This window comes from Macrotis lagotis, chromosome 1 (assembly GCF_037893015.1).
Source record: "Macrotis lagotis isolate mMagLag1 chromosome 1, bilby.v1.9.chrom.fasta, whole genome shotgun sequence".
In the NCBI taxonomy this organism is placed as follows: domain Eukaryota; kingdom Metazoa; phylum Chordata; class Mammalia; order Peramelemorphia; family Peramelidae; genus Macrotis; species Macrotis lagotis.
The window spans coordinates 485,378,062-485,394,819 of record NC_133658.1 but is presented as its reverse complement, the minus strand read 5'-3'; the positions used below and the strand labels follow the sequence as shown (position 1 = coordinate 485,394,819).

Sequence of the window (16,758 nt, the reverse complement as noted above, 5' to 3'; positions counted from 1 at the left end):
GAGTTCAAATCCAACCTCAGATATGTACTATGTGACCCTGGGCAAGTCTCTTAATCTCCCTCAACTTCAGTTTCCTCATCTATAAAATGGGGGCAGTAGGTTGTTGTGAGGACTAAATAAGATCACACATGCAAAGTATTTTGAAAATCTTAAACCAATATATGAATACTAGCTGTTATTAATATAAACATAGAGGCGAATGAGGTGAAAAATTATTCCCAGAATTCTATCATTTCTTTCTGATGGTCCATATCTATTTAGCACCTCTGCAAAGGATGAGTGATGTTGAATTTTAAAATGATTATAGAATCTGACTGCTATACTAATAATTAATTAGAAAGTGAATTTTAAAAAAAGTAAAACCACCATCACAGAGTAAGTTTTGTTTAGGGAAAAGCTACAAAACACAAGAGCTACAGTTTTTGTTTAGTCATTTCAATCATGTCTGACTCTTCATTATCAAATTTGGGGTTTTCTTGACAAAGATCCCAGCTCAATTTACAGATTAGGCAACTGAGGCAAATGGCTAAGTGACTTGCCCAGAGTCATACAGCTAGTATGATTTGAACTCCAGAGGATGAGTCTACAAACTCCAGACACATTAGCTATGTGAACCTGGGCAAGTCACTCTGCCTCAGTTTCCTCATCTGTAAATTAATCTGGAGAAGGAAATGGCAAACCACTCCAGGATCTTTGCCAAGAAAACTCCAAATTCGATCATGAGGAGTCAGACATGATTGAAATGATTAAACAATAACTTCACAAATCAGAATTCTTTCAATTGTCCCCTTTTTTATAGATAAGGGAAATGTTGATTAGAGAACTCAGGTAGTTTGCTGATCACATATTTTGTAAAACCTGAGTTACATTGGGATAAAGATTCTATTTAAGTCAATTAGATAAAAATAAAATCCCTTTATTAGAGATACTACAATCTTCTCTTTCTACCTCTCCCCCCGCTTTCTACCTTCCAAAACACTAGGAATGTAGTCATAATGCATAATAATGACTTTTTAATCTTAATGGAGGGAGGAGAAAAGAGAATGTTCTTATCACTTATGAGAAATAATGTGATTTCCTCAAATAGTAAAATAATAGCCAATTATTTAGAATGAGCATGTATAGATGGTTTGTAACTCAAATACAACTTAAAATGAAGTTAACTTGGCATATTTAAGAATATGTATAATTGATAAGTGGAATGTTAATTCTTCTGGGGTCTTCATTCTGTTAGATTTTATTAAGCTTTATCTTTCATTATGCTAAGTCCTGGGGTCCTTCTATTCAGGGAACTCAAATGGGGCAGAAAACATGCAATGAACTATGTATATGTAGGCAAACCAACTCATTCTGGGTTCAACCAGGAGTAGGGAAGGAATGATTTTTCTATTTCTCCTTCAAGGGGCTGGGAATCACAAATTTTCTTGTACTTTCCCAATCCCTGTGTCCCTCCATGCTGATCCCCTTTTCCCACAAACTTCAGGTCTCCTACAAGGGCTTAAGCCAAGTTGACCATGGAATATCCTTTTGCTCTCTTGACATGGCTCATACAAAGATAACATTCATCTCTTCTAGAGATCCATTCATATAGATGATGAATGTACAAGAATATAACCTAACTTTTTTCAGGACCCAAAGTCAACTCTATCTTGGTCAGTTGGTCAACAAGCATTCATTAAGCCTTTGGGATTGTTAGGTGGCTCAGTGGATGGAGAACTTGGCCTGGAGTCTGAAACATTTGGGTTCAAATCTGACCTTAGACACTAGCTATGTGACCCTGCATGAGTCACTTAACCTGATTGCCTTAATCCATTAGAGAAGGAAATATCAAACTATACTTGTATCTTTGACAAGAAAGAGTTAGACATAGACTGAATAATTGAACAATCGTGTGCCAAAAAATTGTCTTAAGCACTGGCGATAAAAAGAAGGGTAAAAATGTGGTATCATACCTCATGGATCTCCCAGTCTTCTTGGGGAGAAAACATATAAACAATTGTGTATTCATAAACAAGATATAGAAAGGGAAAGTAATCTTAGAGGAAAGCCACTAGCTGTGGGGAGATGAAAGTGGAGACAGGGAGAATACTGAAAAAACCCTTCTAAAGAAGGTGGAATTTGACTTGAATAATGAAGCCAGGGAAATTCAGATGTCAAAAGTGAGGAGGGGGAACATTACCAGAATGGGGGAAAGCCAGTGAAAAGACATATAATTAGGAAATGGAGTGTATGTGTGAGAGAAATAGCAAGAAAGTCAGTGTAATTAGATTGATGATGATGTTTGTCTTCATTTTCGAAGAAGACCATGATATCAGAGAGATGATACCATGACAAGCACAGGAATTGGATTTTGAGTGAGGGGGTGTTGTGTTATGTCACCAGCCTCACTTTCTTCTCCAGAGTCATCTGGTCCAGTGGCCAGATAGGAATCAGGATGACTGGAGATGGTTCTAGATGCCAGGCAATCAGGGTTAAGTGACTTGCTAAGGTCACACAGCTAGTAAGTGCCAAGTCTGAGTCTGGATTAGAACTCAGGTTCTCCCCTCCAAGGCCAGTGTTCTATCCACTGCACCACCTAGATGCCCCTTGGATTATATAATATGTGGACTTTAAGAAAACTGGAAAAGTAGGAAGTTGGATAGCTTTTAAAATACCTTAAATGACAGAGCATGCTATATTTGATTCTGGAACAGGAAGTCCACTAGAATTTATAGATATTGTGGTAAAATCTGAGTTATAAGAAAATCATTTTGGCAGTTGAGTAGAGGATAGACTGGAGTGGGGAAGATGCTTGATGCTAAGAAGATACTAGAAACCAATCAAAAGACAATTGCAAAAAGTTCAGGTGGTAGCTATGTGTGTTAAGAAAAGAGGCAGTTTTTTGACACATATAAAAATAGAGATTAAAAAAACCTGGCAACAGATTGGAACTGTGAGGTGTGCAAAATTGAAGAGTTAAAAATGACACCACTGCTATTGGCCAGAAATAAGCATGAATATTAGCATTAGGAAAGTTGGGAAAGGGGGAGAGTTTAGGGGGAAATGAGTTCTGCTTTTCAATATGTGAGTTTGAAATGTTTATGGAGTATTCAAGTTGAGATGTCCAAAAACTAGATCATGATGTGAGAAGAGTTCAGGGGATTTGGCTTGTTTATATAGATGTGGGAATCACCAGATAATTCAATCTGAGAGCTGATGAGATTATCAACCAGTATTGTAGAAAGTGGGAAAAGGAAACAGTGCATAGATACATCCATGGTTAGTAGAAATGACCTGGATTAAGATCCTGGAATAGGTAAATTGTAGATTTACCTATCACAGGTAGGAAGTGAATCAGGAAGAGTCAGATCATGATAATTGAGAGGAATGAATATTGAGTAAAAGAGAATAATCCAAGAAGGATGAGAATTGAAAAAAGCCCATTAGATTTGCAACTGAGATGACTGATAACTTTACAGAAAGCTGTTTCAACAAATTGGAAGTCAGGTTGAAGAGGGTATAGAAGTGAATGAAAGGAAAGGAAATGGAGGCACTATCTCAAGGAAATTTCCTGAGAATAAGAAAGATAAAGGATGCTATCAGGGATGGTAGGGTTTTTTTTAAGGAAGAGAAATGGACACTTTTGTAGGTATCAGAGAATGATCCATTAGATAAGAAGAAATTAAAGGTCTGATAGTGTAAATAAGAATGGGAACAATATGCTAATTAAGGAAATGATGGAATAAAGGTTGCACATTAAAAATATAAGCAGTGGAAATATTGGAGATCATTAATAAGTATAGGTGAAGATGGAATAATAAAATTATGATGAAAGAAATTTTAATTCATCAATGGAATTGGGATACTTGGAAAAAATCAAAGGGCTGGCCATCTGAGAAGGGGAGGGAGAGGTGGTCATGAGGGTTGAAGCATAGGGAGGTCAGGGTATTTGAGGTAGTGTAAATAAGTTTGTTTATTAAGAAGGCAGGAGTTGGGGGGGGTGGAGATTGTGAGCCAGATAATGAGTTCACTGATAAAGGAAAATATAGTGAGGGATAATTAGATATCCTCAAAGGAGAGCTTCTTGAAGGATAATGGTAAAGAGAAAATCTGGAAGTCAAAATGGGGGGCAAAATATTTTGATTCCCCCATGATGGATGGATGAGTGAACATAATATGGTGAAATATAATAAACATAATAAAGTGAAATAATAGCAAGGGATTCATTGATGTCAGGAAGAAAACTGGTCTTGGTGAGTCCCAGAAGGAAGGAGTGCGAAACAAAATGATTTAAGTTGAAAATGTTAATTATGGTAGAGGTATTCCACAGAGCACAGTGGAAGGAATGAGCAGATCTTGAATGTAGCATTAAGTGGAAATTAAATTGAACTGAAGAAGATAGGAGTATGGGAGCAGCACAGGAAATCAATAGGATCTATTTTGTAAATACCAGAACAGGTTGAATTCCTTACCTTTTTTCTTAATTTTAATTCTTCCCTTCCCTCTACTCAGATTCATATATGTAGTTGTTTTCTCAATCTTAAGTTAATTTTTGTAGCTTAATCAATGGTGTGATGGCAAATATTTAACAAGCAACTCTCCAAGTGGAAAAAAAATCTTGTTTAATTGAATTATTAAAATTTTCTCTATATCACTTTATTTAGATCATGAAAGAATGAATCAAGCCCTGATTTGTAGAATTTGCCCATTTCTGAAATGTAAATGCTCACACTGAAGATTTAACACTTAGTTCTACAGTATGAACTGGCTCCAGCATATCCTTGAATAACTCTTTTATGAATTCTGCATTCCTATGATGTATATTCTGTGCCTTAGCCCTATGACTGGATGGTTTCTCCCAGAATTTCCACTTAACAAAGGTACCTAGGCTACACTCTTTGATATCTTCTTCATTCCCTCTTACATCTCTCTCTCTCTCTCTCTCTCTCTCTCTCTCTCTGTCTGTCTGTCTTTCTCCTTCTGCAACACCCCTTGATAGTTCTCTCTCATTAAATTTAAATTTCTTGATGACAGGGTTTTTCTTTATACAAGAATCTGTATACTCAATACATAACATATGTGGTACTATTTCTAATAGTAAAGTTTTTGACAAATAAAGTGTATAATCAGAACATATCTTTGGTAAAAGAGGTATTAGTATACTGTTTATTAAGGCAGGGAAGTTTTATGATATAAACATTTTAGAAATATTTCCATTAAAAAAATTTTCAGTCCTACTATTACATTGTTGGTGGAGTTGTGAACTCATCCAACCTTTCTGGAGAACATGGAACTACACCCAAAGGGCAACAAAAATGTGCATACCCTTTGACCCAGCAATACCACTACTGGGTCTATACCCTGGAGAGATGATGAAAAAGGGTAAAAACATCACTTGTACAAAAATATTCATAGCAGCCCTGTTTGTGGTGGCAAAGAATTGGAAATAAAGTAAATGTCCTTCAATTGGGGAATGGCTTAGCAAACTGTGGTATATGTATATCATGGAACACTATTGTTCTATTAGAAACCAGGAAGGATGGGAATTCAGGGAAACCTGGAGGGATTTGAATGAACTGATGCTGAGTGAGATGAGCAGAACCAGAAAAACACTGTACACCCTAACAGCAACATGGGGGCGATGATCAACTTTGATGGACTCACTCATTCCATCAGTGCAGCAATCAGGGACAATTTGGGGCTTTCTGCTATGGAGAATACCATCTGCATCCAGAGAAAGAACTGTGGAGTTTGAACAAAGACCAAGGACTACTACCTTTAATTTAGAGAAAAAAAAACTGATATCTTATTGTCTGATCTTACTATCTCTTATAATTTGTTTCTTCCTTAAGGATATGATTTCTCTCTCATCACATTCAATTTGGATCAATGTATACCATGGAAACAATGTAAAGACTGGTAAATTGCCATCTATGGGGGGTGAGGGGGAGGGAAGTAAGTTTAGGGGGAAAAATTGTAAAACTCAAAATAAATACAATCTTTAAAAAAAATTTCAGTCCTTTAACGTGGTTTGGCTTTAGATATTTGGAAAAATAGAATAGTTCATTTGATATTGGATAAATGAGATGGATCACTTAGCTTCAGCCAATATGAGTTTGGTCAAGAGTAAATTCTGAATTCTTCTTACAAGTTCACTCCACTACTCTCCCTTTCCATTTACTAATGATAAAACTCATAAATTTCAAGGACATTATATAGGAAAATTCTAATATAATATTACTCAATTTCAAGGGCTGTCTTTTCAGCACCTACCTGGAAATAGACAGCATTCATAAATTCTCTCCAATTCATTTCATTGACTTTTGTGCCTCTTGAGGACAATTTAATAATGTAATATAATAAAGTGATATTTAGAAAAGTCAGGGAACATCAACATCCTATGAAGTGAGGTTACACACTGTTTCAGTAGAAAAATCATACCAAGAGCACAGCAACTGTTTTGAAATCATAAAGTTATCAAAATTTAAAGGGATGTGGATAGTCTAATTCATGTGTGAATTCCTTTTCTACCAACACACCTCAAGTGATGGGGCATCCCATTCCAGAGGCAACTCTGTTACATGTTTCTTTTTTTCTAATTTATTTTTTTATTCTCATTTTGTACAAATTTTTTTTACATTAATAAAATATTCTTGTTTACAAGTAAACAAAATACCCCTCCCCCCATGAATATAGATAGACTTGCTTGGGCGAAAAAAGTAAAGGGGAGAGAAAAAAATTAAAATAAAAAAATAATAGTAATAATTGTAGGTATGGCCAGGTGGTGCAATGGACAAAGCACCAGCCCTGGAGCCGCAAGTACCCGAGCCCATATCCAGCCTCGTAAACCCAACAATCACCCAGCCATGTTACATGCAAGCCACCCGATCCCCACTGCCCAGCAAAAACCAAAAAGAAGAAAAAAAAAAGACCCAAAATAATATAAAATAGTAATAATAGTAGGGGTGGCTGGGTGGCAGACAGAGCATTGACCCTTGAGCCAGGAGCACCTGGGTCCAAATCCGGTCCCAGACACCCAAAGATCACCCTGCTATGTGGCCCCAGGCAGGACATCCAGCCCCACTTGCCCTGCACCCTCCCCCAAATAATAATAACAAAAAATGTGCTTCAGTCTTTGTTCTAACACCAACAACTCTGTCACAGGTGGATCACATTCTTTATAAGTCCATCACAAAAGTTACTTCCGTATTTTTCCAGTGTTGCCATTGCTGATCGCAACTCCCTCCTTTCTTATTTCTCCACTACCATGTACTATATTTTCTCTCTCCTTTCACTCTGACTCTGCTGTAGGGTCGCTGAGTGGTACAGCAGACAGATCCCTGGTCCTGGGGCCAAGAGGCCCTGAGCCCCCATACCACCCCTTAGGCCCAGAATCCACCTGGCCCTATGGTCCTGGGCAGGCCTTCCAATCCCATCCCCTTGCAAGAAGTAAAAAAGAAAATGTGTTATATCTGACCACTCTCCCCCCATGGTCCATCCTCGCCTCGATCACTTACATCACCACCCCTTCCCCCTGCTCCCCCCTCTTCTTACTCCAGATGCCTATACCCCATTGAGTATATATGCTGTTTCCTCTCCTAGCCACCTGTGATGGGAGCAAAGGTTCCCTCATTCCCCCTTACCTCCCCCCTTCCATATCATTGCAATAGCTCATTGTAATAAAGAAAAATATTATATGAAATATCTTGGCCTATTCCCCCCTCTCCTTTTTCTTTCTCCCATTCCATTTCCCTTTTTTTTCTATTGACTCCATTTTTACACCATATTTTATCTTCGAATTCAGCTTTCTCCTGTGCTTCAACTATAAAAGCTCCCTCTACCTGCTCTATTAACTGAGAAGGTTCATATGAGTATTATCAGTGTCAGTTTTCTATGCAGGAATACATGCAGTTCATCCTCATTAAGTCCCTCATATTTCCCCCCTCTCCTTCAATCTCCATGCTTCACCTGAGTCCTGTATCTGAAGATCAAACCTTCTGTTCAGCTCTGGCCATTCCAAAAGGAACATTTGAAATTCCCCTGGTTCATTGAAAGTCTATCATTTTCCCTGGAAGAGGACATTCAGCCTTGCTGGGTAGTTCATTCTTGGCTGCATTCTAAGCTCTTTTGCCTTCTGGTATATTGTATTCCAAGCCCTATGAGCTTCCCGTGTAGTTGCTGCTAAGTCCTGTGTGATCCTGACTGCCACTCCACGATATTTGAACTGTGTGCTTCTGGCTGCTTGTAATATTTTCTCTTTGACTTGGGAGTTCTGGAACTTGGCTATAATATTCCTAGGGGTTGTTTTTTTGGGGGGGATCTCTTTCTCAGGGGGATCGGTGGATTCTCTCCATTTCTTTTTTGCCCTCTGCTTCTAGAATATCAGGGCAATTTTCCTGTAGTAATTCTTTGAAAATGATGTCAAAGCTCTTTACCTGATCATAACTTTCAGGTATTCCAATAATTTTTAAATTATCTTTCCTAAGTCTGTTTTCCATATCAGTTGTTTTTTCAATGAGATATTTCACATTTTTTCTAATTTTTCATTTTTTTGGTTTTGAAGTATTGATTCCTGATTTCTGGTAAATTCATCAATCTCCCTGAATTCTATTCTTTGTCTGAAGGATTTGTTCTCCTCAGAGAGTTTTCTTATCTCTTTTTCCATCTGGCCGATTTTGCTTTTTAAAGCATTCTTCTCCTCAATAACTTTTTGAACTGTTTTATCTATTTGACCTAAGCTGGTTTTTAGCATGCTATTTTCTTCAGCATTTTTTTGGATTTCCTTGACTAAGCTGCTGACTTCATTTTTCATGTTTTTCCTGCATCTCTCTCCTTTCTTTTCCCAGTTTTTCTTCCAACTCCCTCATTTGAGTTTCAAAGTCTTTTTTGAGCTCTGTCATAGCCTGAGCCCAATTTCTGTTTTTCTTGGAGTCTTTAGATGCAGGAGCTTGTGCTTCCTCATCTTCAGACTGAGTATTTTGATCCTTCTTGGGCTCATTTGCAAAATATTTCTTAATAGTCTTCCTTTTGTTTCTCTGCTTGCTCATTTTCCCAGCCTGGGCCTGGTTTGGGGGTGCTTCCTGAGCTTTTGGGCACTCCCACTCAGTGTGTGAGTCTCTGTCCTCCCTCCTGGTCTGTGAATGACCATAAGCACCTCCCTCTGCCATGGAGCTGAGGTGGAGGGGGCCCCTGCTGTTCTATGTGGGGGCCTAGACTGTGATCAGAATCTGAATGTGGTCAGAGACCCAGAGTCCTATTCCAGAGGCAGAGGACAGAACTCTGCAGTCTCTCTTTACTCCCCTCCCTCAGCTCAATGGGCTCATGCCCTTGGAGGCTCCTGCTTACTGGCCTAGCCTGCTTCTGTTTCAGGGTCTGGGCTGCAGAAAGACCAAGCTGCTTGCTGTGTGCCCTGAGGGCTGGGCTCCATGTGCTCGCTCTGGCAGAGGTCCCCCGCTGTTCCCCCACTTTGTCCCCTGTTCTCCCCAGGGTGTAGCTCAGGAGACTCCCCCGCTGCTGTGAGCTGTGACTCCCAGTGCCCTGGGGCTGCCTCTGGGAGGCTGAAGTTCTTTGGCTCTGGCGGGCCACCCCTCTGGCGGGCCACCTCTCAGACATCGGGGAGCAGAGCCTTTCTGCTCTTTTCCAGGTTACCTTGAGTAGGAGAACTGCCTCACTGGGTCCCTTTGTGGGTTCTGTCTCTCGAAAGTTTAGTTAGAGTCCTTAGCTTATGAGTTTTATCAGAGAGCACCTAAGACTGTATCCCTTCTTGTCGCCATCTTGGCTCCGCCCCCCCCTTATATGTTTCTTAATCTAAAACCTATTTTTATATAATCTCAACCCAATTATTCTAAAATAGAATGAGTTTAATTTTTGTCATGTCTTTAGATCTCATTTCCCAGCCCCTAATCTTCTCCAGACTAAAGAGCCCAACTTCATCCAACAGATTATACAACATACATTGTGGTGGTTAAAATTATAAATGCTAAGATTCAAGGCAGTTTACAAAGAAGTTTTTCTTATCTTTGTTCACCTTCAGAAAAGACATTTGCTTATTGGATGTTTGTCATAATTCTTGACTTTTCCCTCAATTTTAATCCCATTAAATACTACTCATAATTTTAGGTATATCCTTAAAATAGGTGTTTTGAGTAATTTCAAAATGTCATATCCCATATGCTATAATTGACCTTCACTCTTTCCTAAATGTCCAGAACTTAAAGGAGGAAAATATATAAATTTTATCTTATTCCAATTATTCATAGGCTTATAGACAGATGTAGAAGGGATTTTGATGGTCTTTTAGTCCTTTTAGTCCTGGAATAATTTCCAATGAGAAACTGGACCAAATAGTTTTGACTTGTCCAAACTCACTCAGGTACTAAAAAATAGCTGGGATATGAATTGAGGTCCTCTGTCTTCACACTAGTCCTTTCTGAAGCAATCTTGAAAAAATGAAGTCAGTTCTGGGGTATCCAGGTTCACTATAATGTGGGTGTGAGAATTTGGCTGGAGGTTCCAGGAACACCTCAAGAGCTGTTTTGACTTCTTTGTATGGCCTGATAGGAACAGGATGATTTGGGGCTATGAAAAGATAATATAAGCCATTCAGGGTAGAAAACAGCATTCTCACACTGGATAGAATTAAACTCAGTTCTGAGTATAGGAGGGTGTGATCCAGATTAGGGAATTTGTCTCCAAAGAAATCAGTATTTATTTAGAGTGCTTTGCTAATGTATGTGTTCCCAAATTATATTGAGGCACAATGAAATGAATTTCATATACCTAAAATTGACCCCAAAAGTTAATGTACTATCAGTCATGAAAATCTCATGCGTGCACACACAACACAGCTCACAGCTTCAGATTATCTACCCCGGTAGTCACATGAGCTATTTGCCTCAGTTATATCTATATATCCACACCTATAGAATGGGATAATAGCATATATTCCCAAGGTTGTTAGGATAACTTGAAATATAAATATAAATGAAATATAAAGTGCTTTGTTAATCTTAAAGTGCCATATACTCTTACATATATATGTACCAAACATCCAATCATAATCCAAATCTAGTTTCCCCAAAGGAGGAAAATTCAGTATGATAAAGTCCATCACTAATTTCAGTACTGAGTGCATGAGTTTCAGATAATCATCTTGCTGTTTTTAGGCAAAATTCCATGAAAATAATTGTGGGCTGAAGGGATATTTTGCCTTAAGAACAAAAACACATGAACAATATATACCTCTTACTGAAATGTATTTATCTCATCAATGTGGGTATTATTTTTCTATGATGCAGACTACAATCTAGCCATGCCTACTCAGTCTGGGTTGATCTTATCCAAATCCTCCCTTAAGGTAGTCATAGCAGGAAGCCAGTGAAGGATCCTATCCAATGTTGGTAGCCTTCCTTGCTTTCACTTGATATCATAAGGATAAGGATGGACTATACTAAGTTACTTCTTAATCCTTCCATAGGTCCAGTTCATCTTTTTCACACATATTTTTCTTGAATGACTCTTATTCTCATTAATAGATGTTTATATTTTGTAACTTGCACACGCCCACTATTGCCCTTTGGGTCACCCCACCTAAGGACTTCTAAAGTCCTTCCTATCAAGTAAAAACCCATCCAGGCCATGTGTCCTTAAGTATTAGTAATGGAAATCAGTATGACAGCATCCCCAGATTTAATAAGCAACTCTGAAGACTGTTCCAACTCACAGGACCATGCTATAAAGCTGAGCACCATTGTAAGAGGCATGAAGAGTCAACAACTCATCAATGAGTTTTTATTAATATAACACAAACCTTTCTCCAAAAAATCTCTAAAGTATTCTCTAAAGAATCAAATGGGGACTGGAGAGCTCAAAAAGATTTAAGCCTTCTTGGTTATTACTGCCCCCCCCACCCCACCCCAAGTTCGATTTCTTCAATATAAAAAGAATTGGCCAGACCTGTGTTATCTACTTTAAGTCTTTTTTTTTTTTTGAAGTGAGATTTGGGCTGTATTGCAATTTCAATGCTTATCTTGAATTACTATTCTTTATCAGTCATTTTTGTTTTGTGTTTTTCAATTCAAAGAGCATAATCATTGCCAGGGAAAACATGCAAAATCAAAGTTGAAAAATTCTGCCTTGTACCCATTGCCATCTATTATCAAATTTCCACACAAACTTTAGCAACTATCCTATACTTTTTGATCATCTTACATTTACACCCAAAATTTAAAAAACAAAGCATATTAAATTGTTTGGGTTCCCTCAACTACCCATGAGTTTTCTGCACCTTACTGATTTCTTGATATATTAATAGTTGACTTATAGTACTTTAGGATAAAATATGCCTATCTCATTTTAACTTCCATAACAATCCTCTGAGATAGCATAATCTGATCACGGTGTATGTGTTTTTAATTTTAAAAACATTGTGGTTCCCTATTGAACTAAGTAATATTTGAATTTCCTTAGCAATATTACTACTTGAGTTCCTCAACCCAGTGCATGATCACTTCCACATAATCTCCACTTGAGTTACTTTGGCCAGCTCTTGGGGGCCTTTATCACACTCCACACTCTCCAAGGAAATTTTCTTGGGCTGTTTCCTAGGCCTAGAAATCTTTTTCCTTTGCCCATTAAATTTATACCCTCTCTTTAAATCTCAATTTAGGAACTCTTTTTGAAAGTCCATCTTCACTTTCCAAGATACTAATTAGATTATATTCTCCATTGTAGCTACTAACTTTGGTGTCTTATTCTTCCTATTAGACTCCAAGATCCTGGAAGGCAGGTTTCTTAAACTTGGATCTCCCCTAGTAGTTTTCTGTGCATAGAGGTCTAATAGATGGTGTATTATATATTAACAGTCCCTAATCCCTAATAATAATATTTAATTGGGAAACTAGAAATACTTTATGTAAACTGATTACTTTTGTCAGTGGATAGAGACAGTCTGAATCTGTTCTGATCTAGCTCTACCAAGAGCATAAAGAAAAATAGATATTATATGACTAATTTACAGTTTAAAGCTTTAAAAGGTCATTTTATTGTTTTTCTCTTTCAATTGATCAAGAATCAACTTCTAGATTTAAAAACCCACTTAAAAGAAATGATTGCAAAGAAACATTCTCTGTCTTTGTGCTCCATGCCCAGCCTTAGATCCTTAAATTTATTAAACATTAATAATGTTTATGAAATAAGTTTTATAGTGTACAAAGATTATTAAAGTGCAGTTCAATACAACATAAACCTTTTGGGGTGTTTCATAGAGATTGTTTCATGCCATACTTGTTTGTAACCGGTGAAAACACTGTAAGAGTCAATGAAAGCTAAGGATGTGGTATGAAAACTGTATATAAGGAAAGGCTATACTTTGTACCTGTCAATTATAAAATAGCCCTTTGCCATTATGGGGGGGGGGGGGAGAGTGAAAAATTATTCCTAAAACAAAAGTTTTTAAGCAGGTTGTAAGGGGGTAAAAGCATATTGTTGCATGTTAAGCTTCTATGGTTTAATATAATAAGTACATGTATTCTCAACTTCTTTGGAGCTAATATGACCACGAGATAAATTATACTACTGAGTAAATAGCATAATAAAAATGAAACATTAACTTTTAAAATTTAAAGTTGAATAATTTCAGTTACTTTTAACTAAAGGGTGATAAAAAAAGTCATTATGGCACAGTTTCTGACTATATTTAAAAGTCAATGCCATAGCTATACAAGTCATGCAACTTTGTGCAGTTAGCAGCTCCTGTATTATTCATTTCTCTCAAAAAATTCCACAGAATTTGTAGAAGTGAAAAGAACCTTTAAAACTGTTGTCCAACACATCAATTTACAGATGAGGTAACAAGCTAGGAGAATTACAAACAAAATTTAAAAGGCCTAAATATAGTCTAAACCAATTGTCTAGAAAATCAAATAGATAATTACAATGAAATAAAAGTCTTCTTTCCTAAAGTAACTGAATAATACTATGCCACTATTAAAAACAGCAGTCATCAAAAGTTGATGATCTAATAAGAAACTAGTATATTAAACAAAAGGCAATTTGTTAAAACCAAGAGGGCAAAAGTGATAATATCTTCTCAAAATGAGAAGATAAACTTTGGAGTATAAAAAATGCAAAAATTAGACTTGGGCTTTTTTATGTTATTGTTGTTCCATTTTAAAAGTGAATTAATTCCTTCTGTTAAGTGTTACAATTAGGAGAAGTGGTCAGTTCTGGGAACTGAGCTTTTAATTGAAACTATTCTTTTCCTGAGAATTTCTGATGTCACAATCTAGGTTTTTAGACTGAGATACAAAAATTAGGAAAACTAAATTTAAAATAAGAAGTTTAGGTTTTTAAGGAAAAGGTAGTGCCAGTCTTTTGATATGTTCAAAGATGCAGTTAAAATTCAGGTAAATCTAGTCTCAATTAAATGTCATTTTTTTCCCAAAAAACCTTCCTTAATGTAGATTTTATTTTAAATATCTAATGTTAAATAGTACACTTAGTGCTTTAAATCTGCTGGATTCATAAATCAAAAACTTGTCAGAGAAACATATAATTAAAATGTTAGGATTTCAGTAGTGAAGTGATAACAGAATTTAAGAGTAATTCAACAGCTTCATATTGCTTCACCTATTATGTAAAATGTCCAGTAGCATTTTGGGTTCTCACTGTACAGAAAAAATAAAAAACCAAACAAAAGAAAACCAAATCCAGGATGGATACATTACTTTAGAAAAATGTATAAACTTGAGTGTTCACTGTCATGTTGCAGATATAACTTAAAAGTGTACTAAAATAAGTGAGCCTAAATTATACCCAGATTAAGTAAGGAAATCACTGTCTTATTTTTCCACTAGGTCATGGTGAAAAAGGTCACTGTTTTATTTGGCATTATAGTTACATAACAGTTCTGTTTCTATTACTAGAAAGAATTCATTAAAATAATTCTGAAAGACATCTTTTCCCCCCTCCAATGATTTCAAGACTTGTCCTTTTCCTGCCAATTTCACACAAATCACTGAGCTGATGTGACCTGTAGAAGTCAGTTAAAACAATTGTCAAGGCACAAGCTCAGCTCTGCACAACAGCTATAGCTTGTAGTAAAAAGATTTACCAATTATATCCCCTTAGGTAAAAATACACAATTCCTTTATTGTATATTGCAACAAGAGAAATTATATTACAGACACAGAAGACTCGGAAGGGGGAAAACTACTTCTGAATTGTCATTTAAATTGAAAACCTATTGTTTATTTTCTGTAATACATAAAAGTAATTTTAATCATTTACTCTTTGAAATAATATCGAATAGTTGGGGACATACAATAGATAGGCCTTAAGATCAATAATTTCCATTCATTTTCAGGTTTGTTTACTTGCTTATTAATAAAACAAGGAACAGTAGTCATATTTTTTTTTTGATTATGTCGCAACACTGATCATGTGCCTTGATAAAGGAGGAACAGTTCATTAAATAGGATGATGACATCATGTAGGGAAGACTTTGGATTGTCGATTTTAAAATCAATGTAATAGGCAATTAATAAAACTTAATTTTAAGTGCACTTTCACATGCTTTGTCTATAATATAACAAATTTCCCATCTTTCTTGCAATTCACTTGGTTTACTACCATTTGGCTGAATATGCACTTTTCCCCAGTTAAATATGTTTAAAACAAAACAAAATAAAAACCAAAAAAAAAATCTATACCCTTTCATATACTAACAAACAGGATTGGCTACTGAAACAGTATATTGCAAGACACGTGAAGACAACATACAATGCATGAGTTTTGTTTTGTTTTTTAATTTGTTGTGCTGTGACTAAAGTAAAGTTCTCAGGGCTGCAGTTAAAACATTCCAAGTTCTCCCTTACATCTTTATTGATTCTCAAGAATTTGCACAGAAATCTCTTTGGGGGCTAGAACAGCATTAATTGCATCACACTGTTTCCAGGACTTCAAGTTTTAAAAGCAAACTGTTCAAAAAAGTACAGTTCCTGATTTGAGTAGATACAGGGACAAAAAAAAATAGCACATACTTGAAGGTTACATGGGCTACAAATGATGGCAATATTTTCCTTGGGAAAGTACAGTTTGTTGGTATTTTTTTAAATACTCAAAAAAGGCTCAACTTCAAGCAGTTATAAACACAAGCAAAAGTGATTTAACCCTTAAAATAAATATTCAGGAAAACCTCTCTGTACATACAAGTGAAAGAATCTGAAACACTTTCACATGAAAAAAAAATAAAGGATTTGTTCATACAAGCAGCTGAAATCTGCTGTTCCAGCCCTAATGTCCCCAGTAAAGAAGAGAGGCACAAACACGGGCGACTACTGTAGCTCACTATCTTATGGCCTTTTTTGGATCGGGACATCATCACCACCAATTTTTATCCCTTTTGTTATATTTATTAATTTATTATTTTTTTTTTACAGCATGCCAAATCCTTTGGCATATGTGATGGCCTTCAACAATCTTTCTTTAAGTTTTTCTTTGCTGGAGTATTCCGGAAGCAAAAGGACATTAAAGCAAGTGTGAGATGTAGGCAACCTAAATGAAGAAAAAAAGGAAAAAAAATGGAAAAGTAGTAAGTCATGGGAAAATATAATATATACATGTTACAACCTGTGAAAGATATAGATTCCAACAAGTTGGTTTACCACTAATAATTCAATTAAGTTAAAATATAACAATGAATTTCTGCTTTGGGGTTTAAATTATAAACATGAGATCCTCTAGCCTAAAAATATATACGCTTCAAAGAGTTTTTTCTGT

General features: G+C 36.4%; 1 protein-coding gene across 5 annotated transcripts in view; it reads right to left on the bottom strand.

Moving 5' to 3' along the window:
- Nucleotides 1-13,316: 13,316 nt before the first annotated feature.
- UBE3A (ubiquitin protein ligase E3A) overlaps nt 13,317-16,758 on the bottom strand; it is a 66,722-nt gene continuing 63,280 nt past the window's right edge. For all 5 annotated transcript variants that reach the window (XM_074213724.1, XM_074213725.1, XM_074213728.1 and 2 more), the window contains one exon: nt 13,317-16,533. In XM_074213724.1, the coding sequence (XP_074069825.1) occupies nt 16,413-16,533 (121 nt within the window). In that variant the 3' untranslated portion in view covers nt 13,317-16,412. The remainder of the gene's footprint in view (nt 16,534-16,758) is intronic.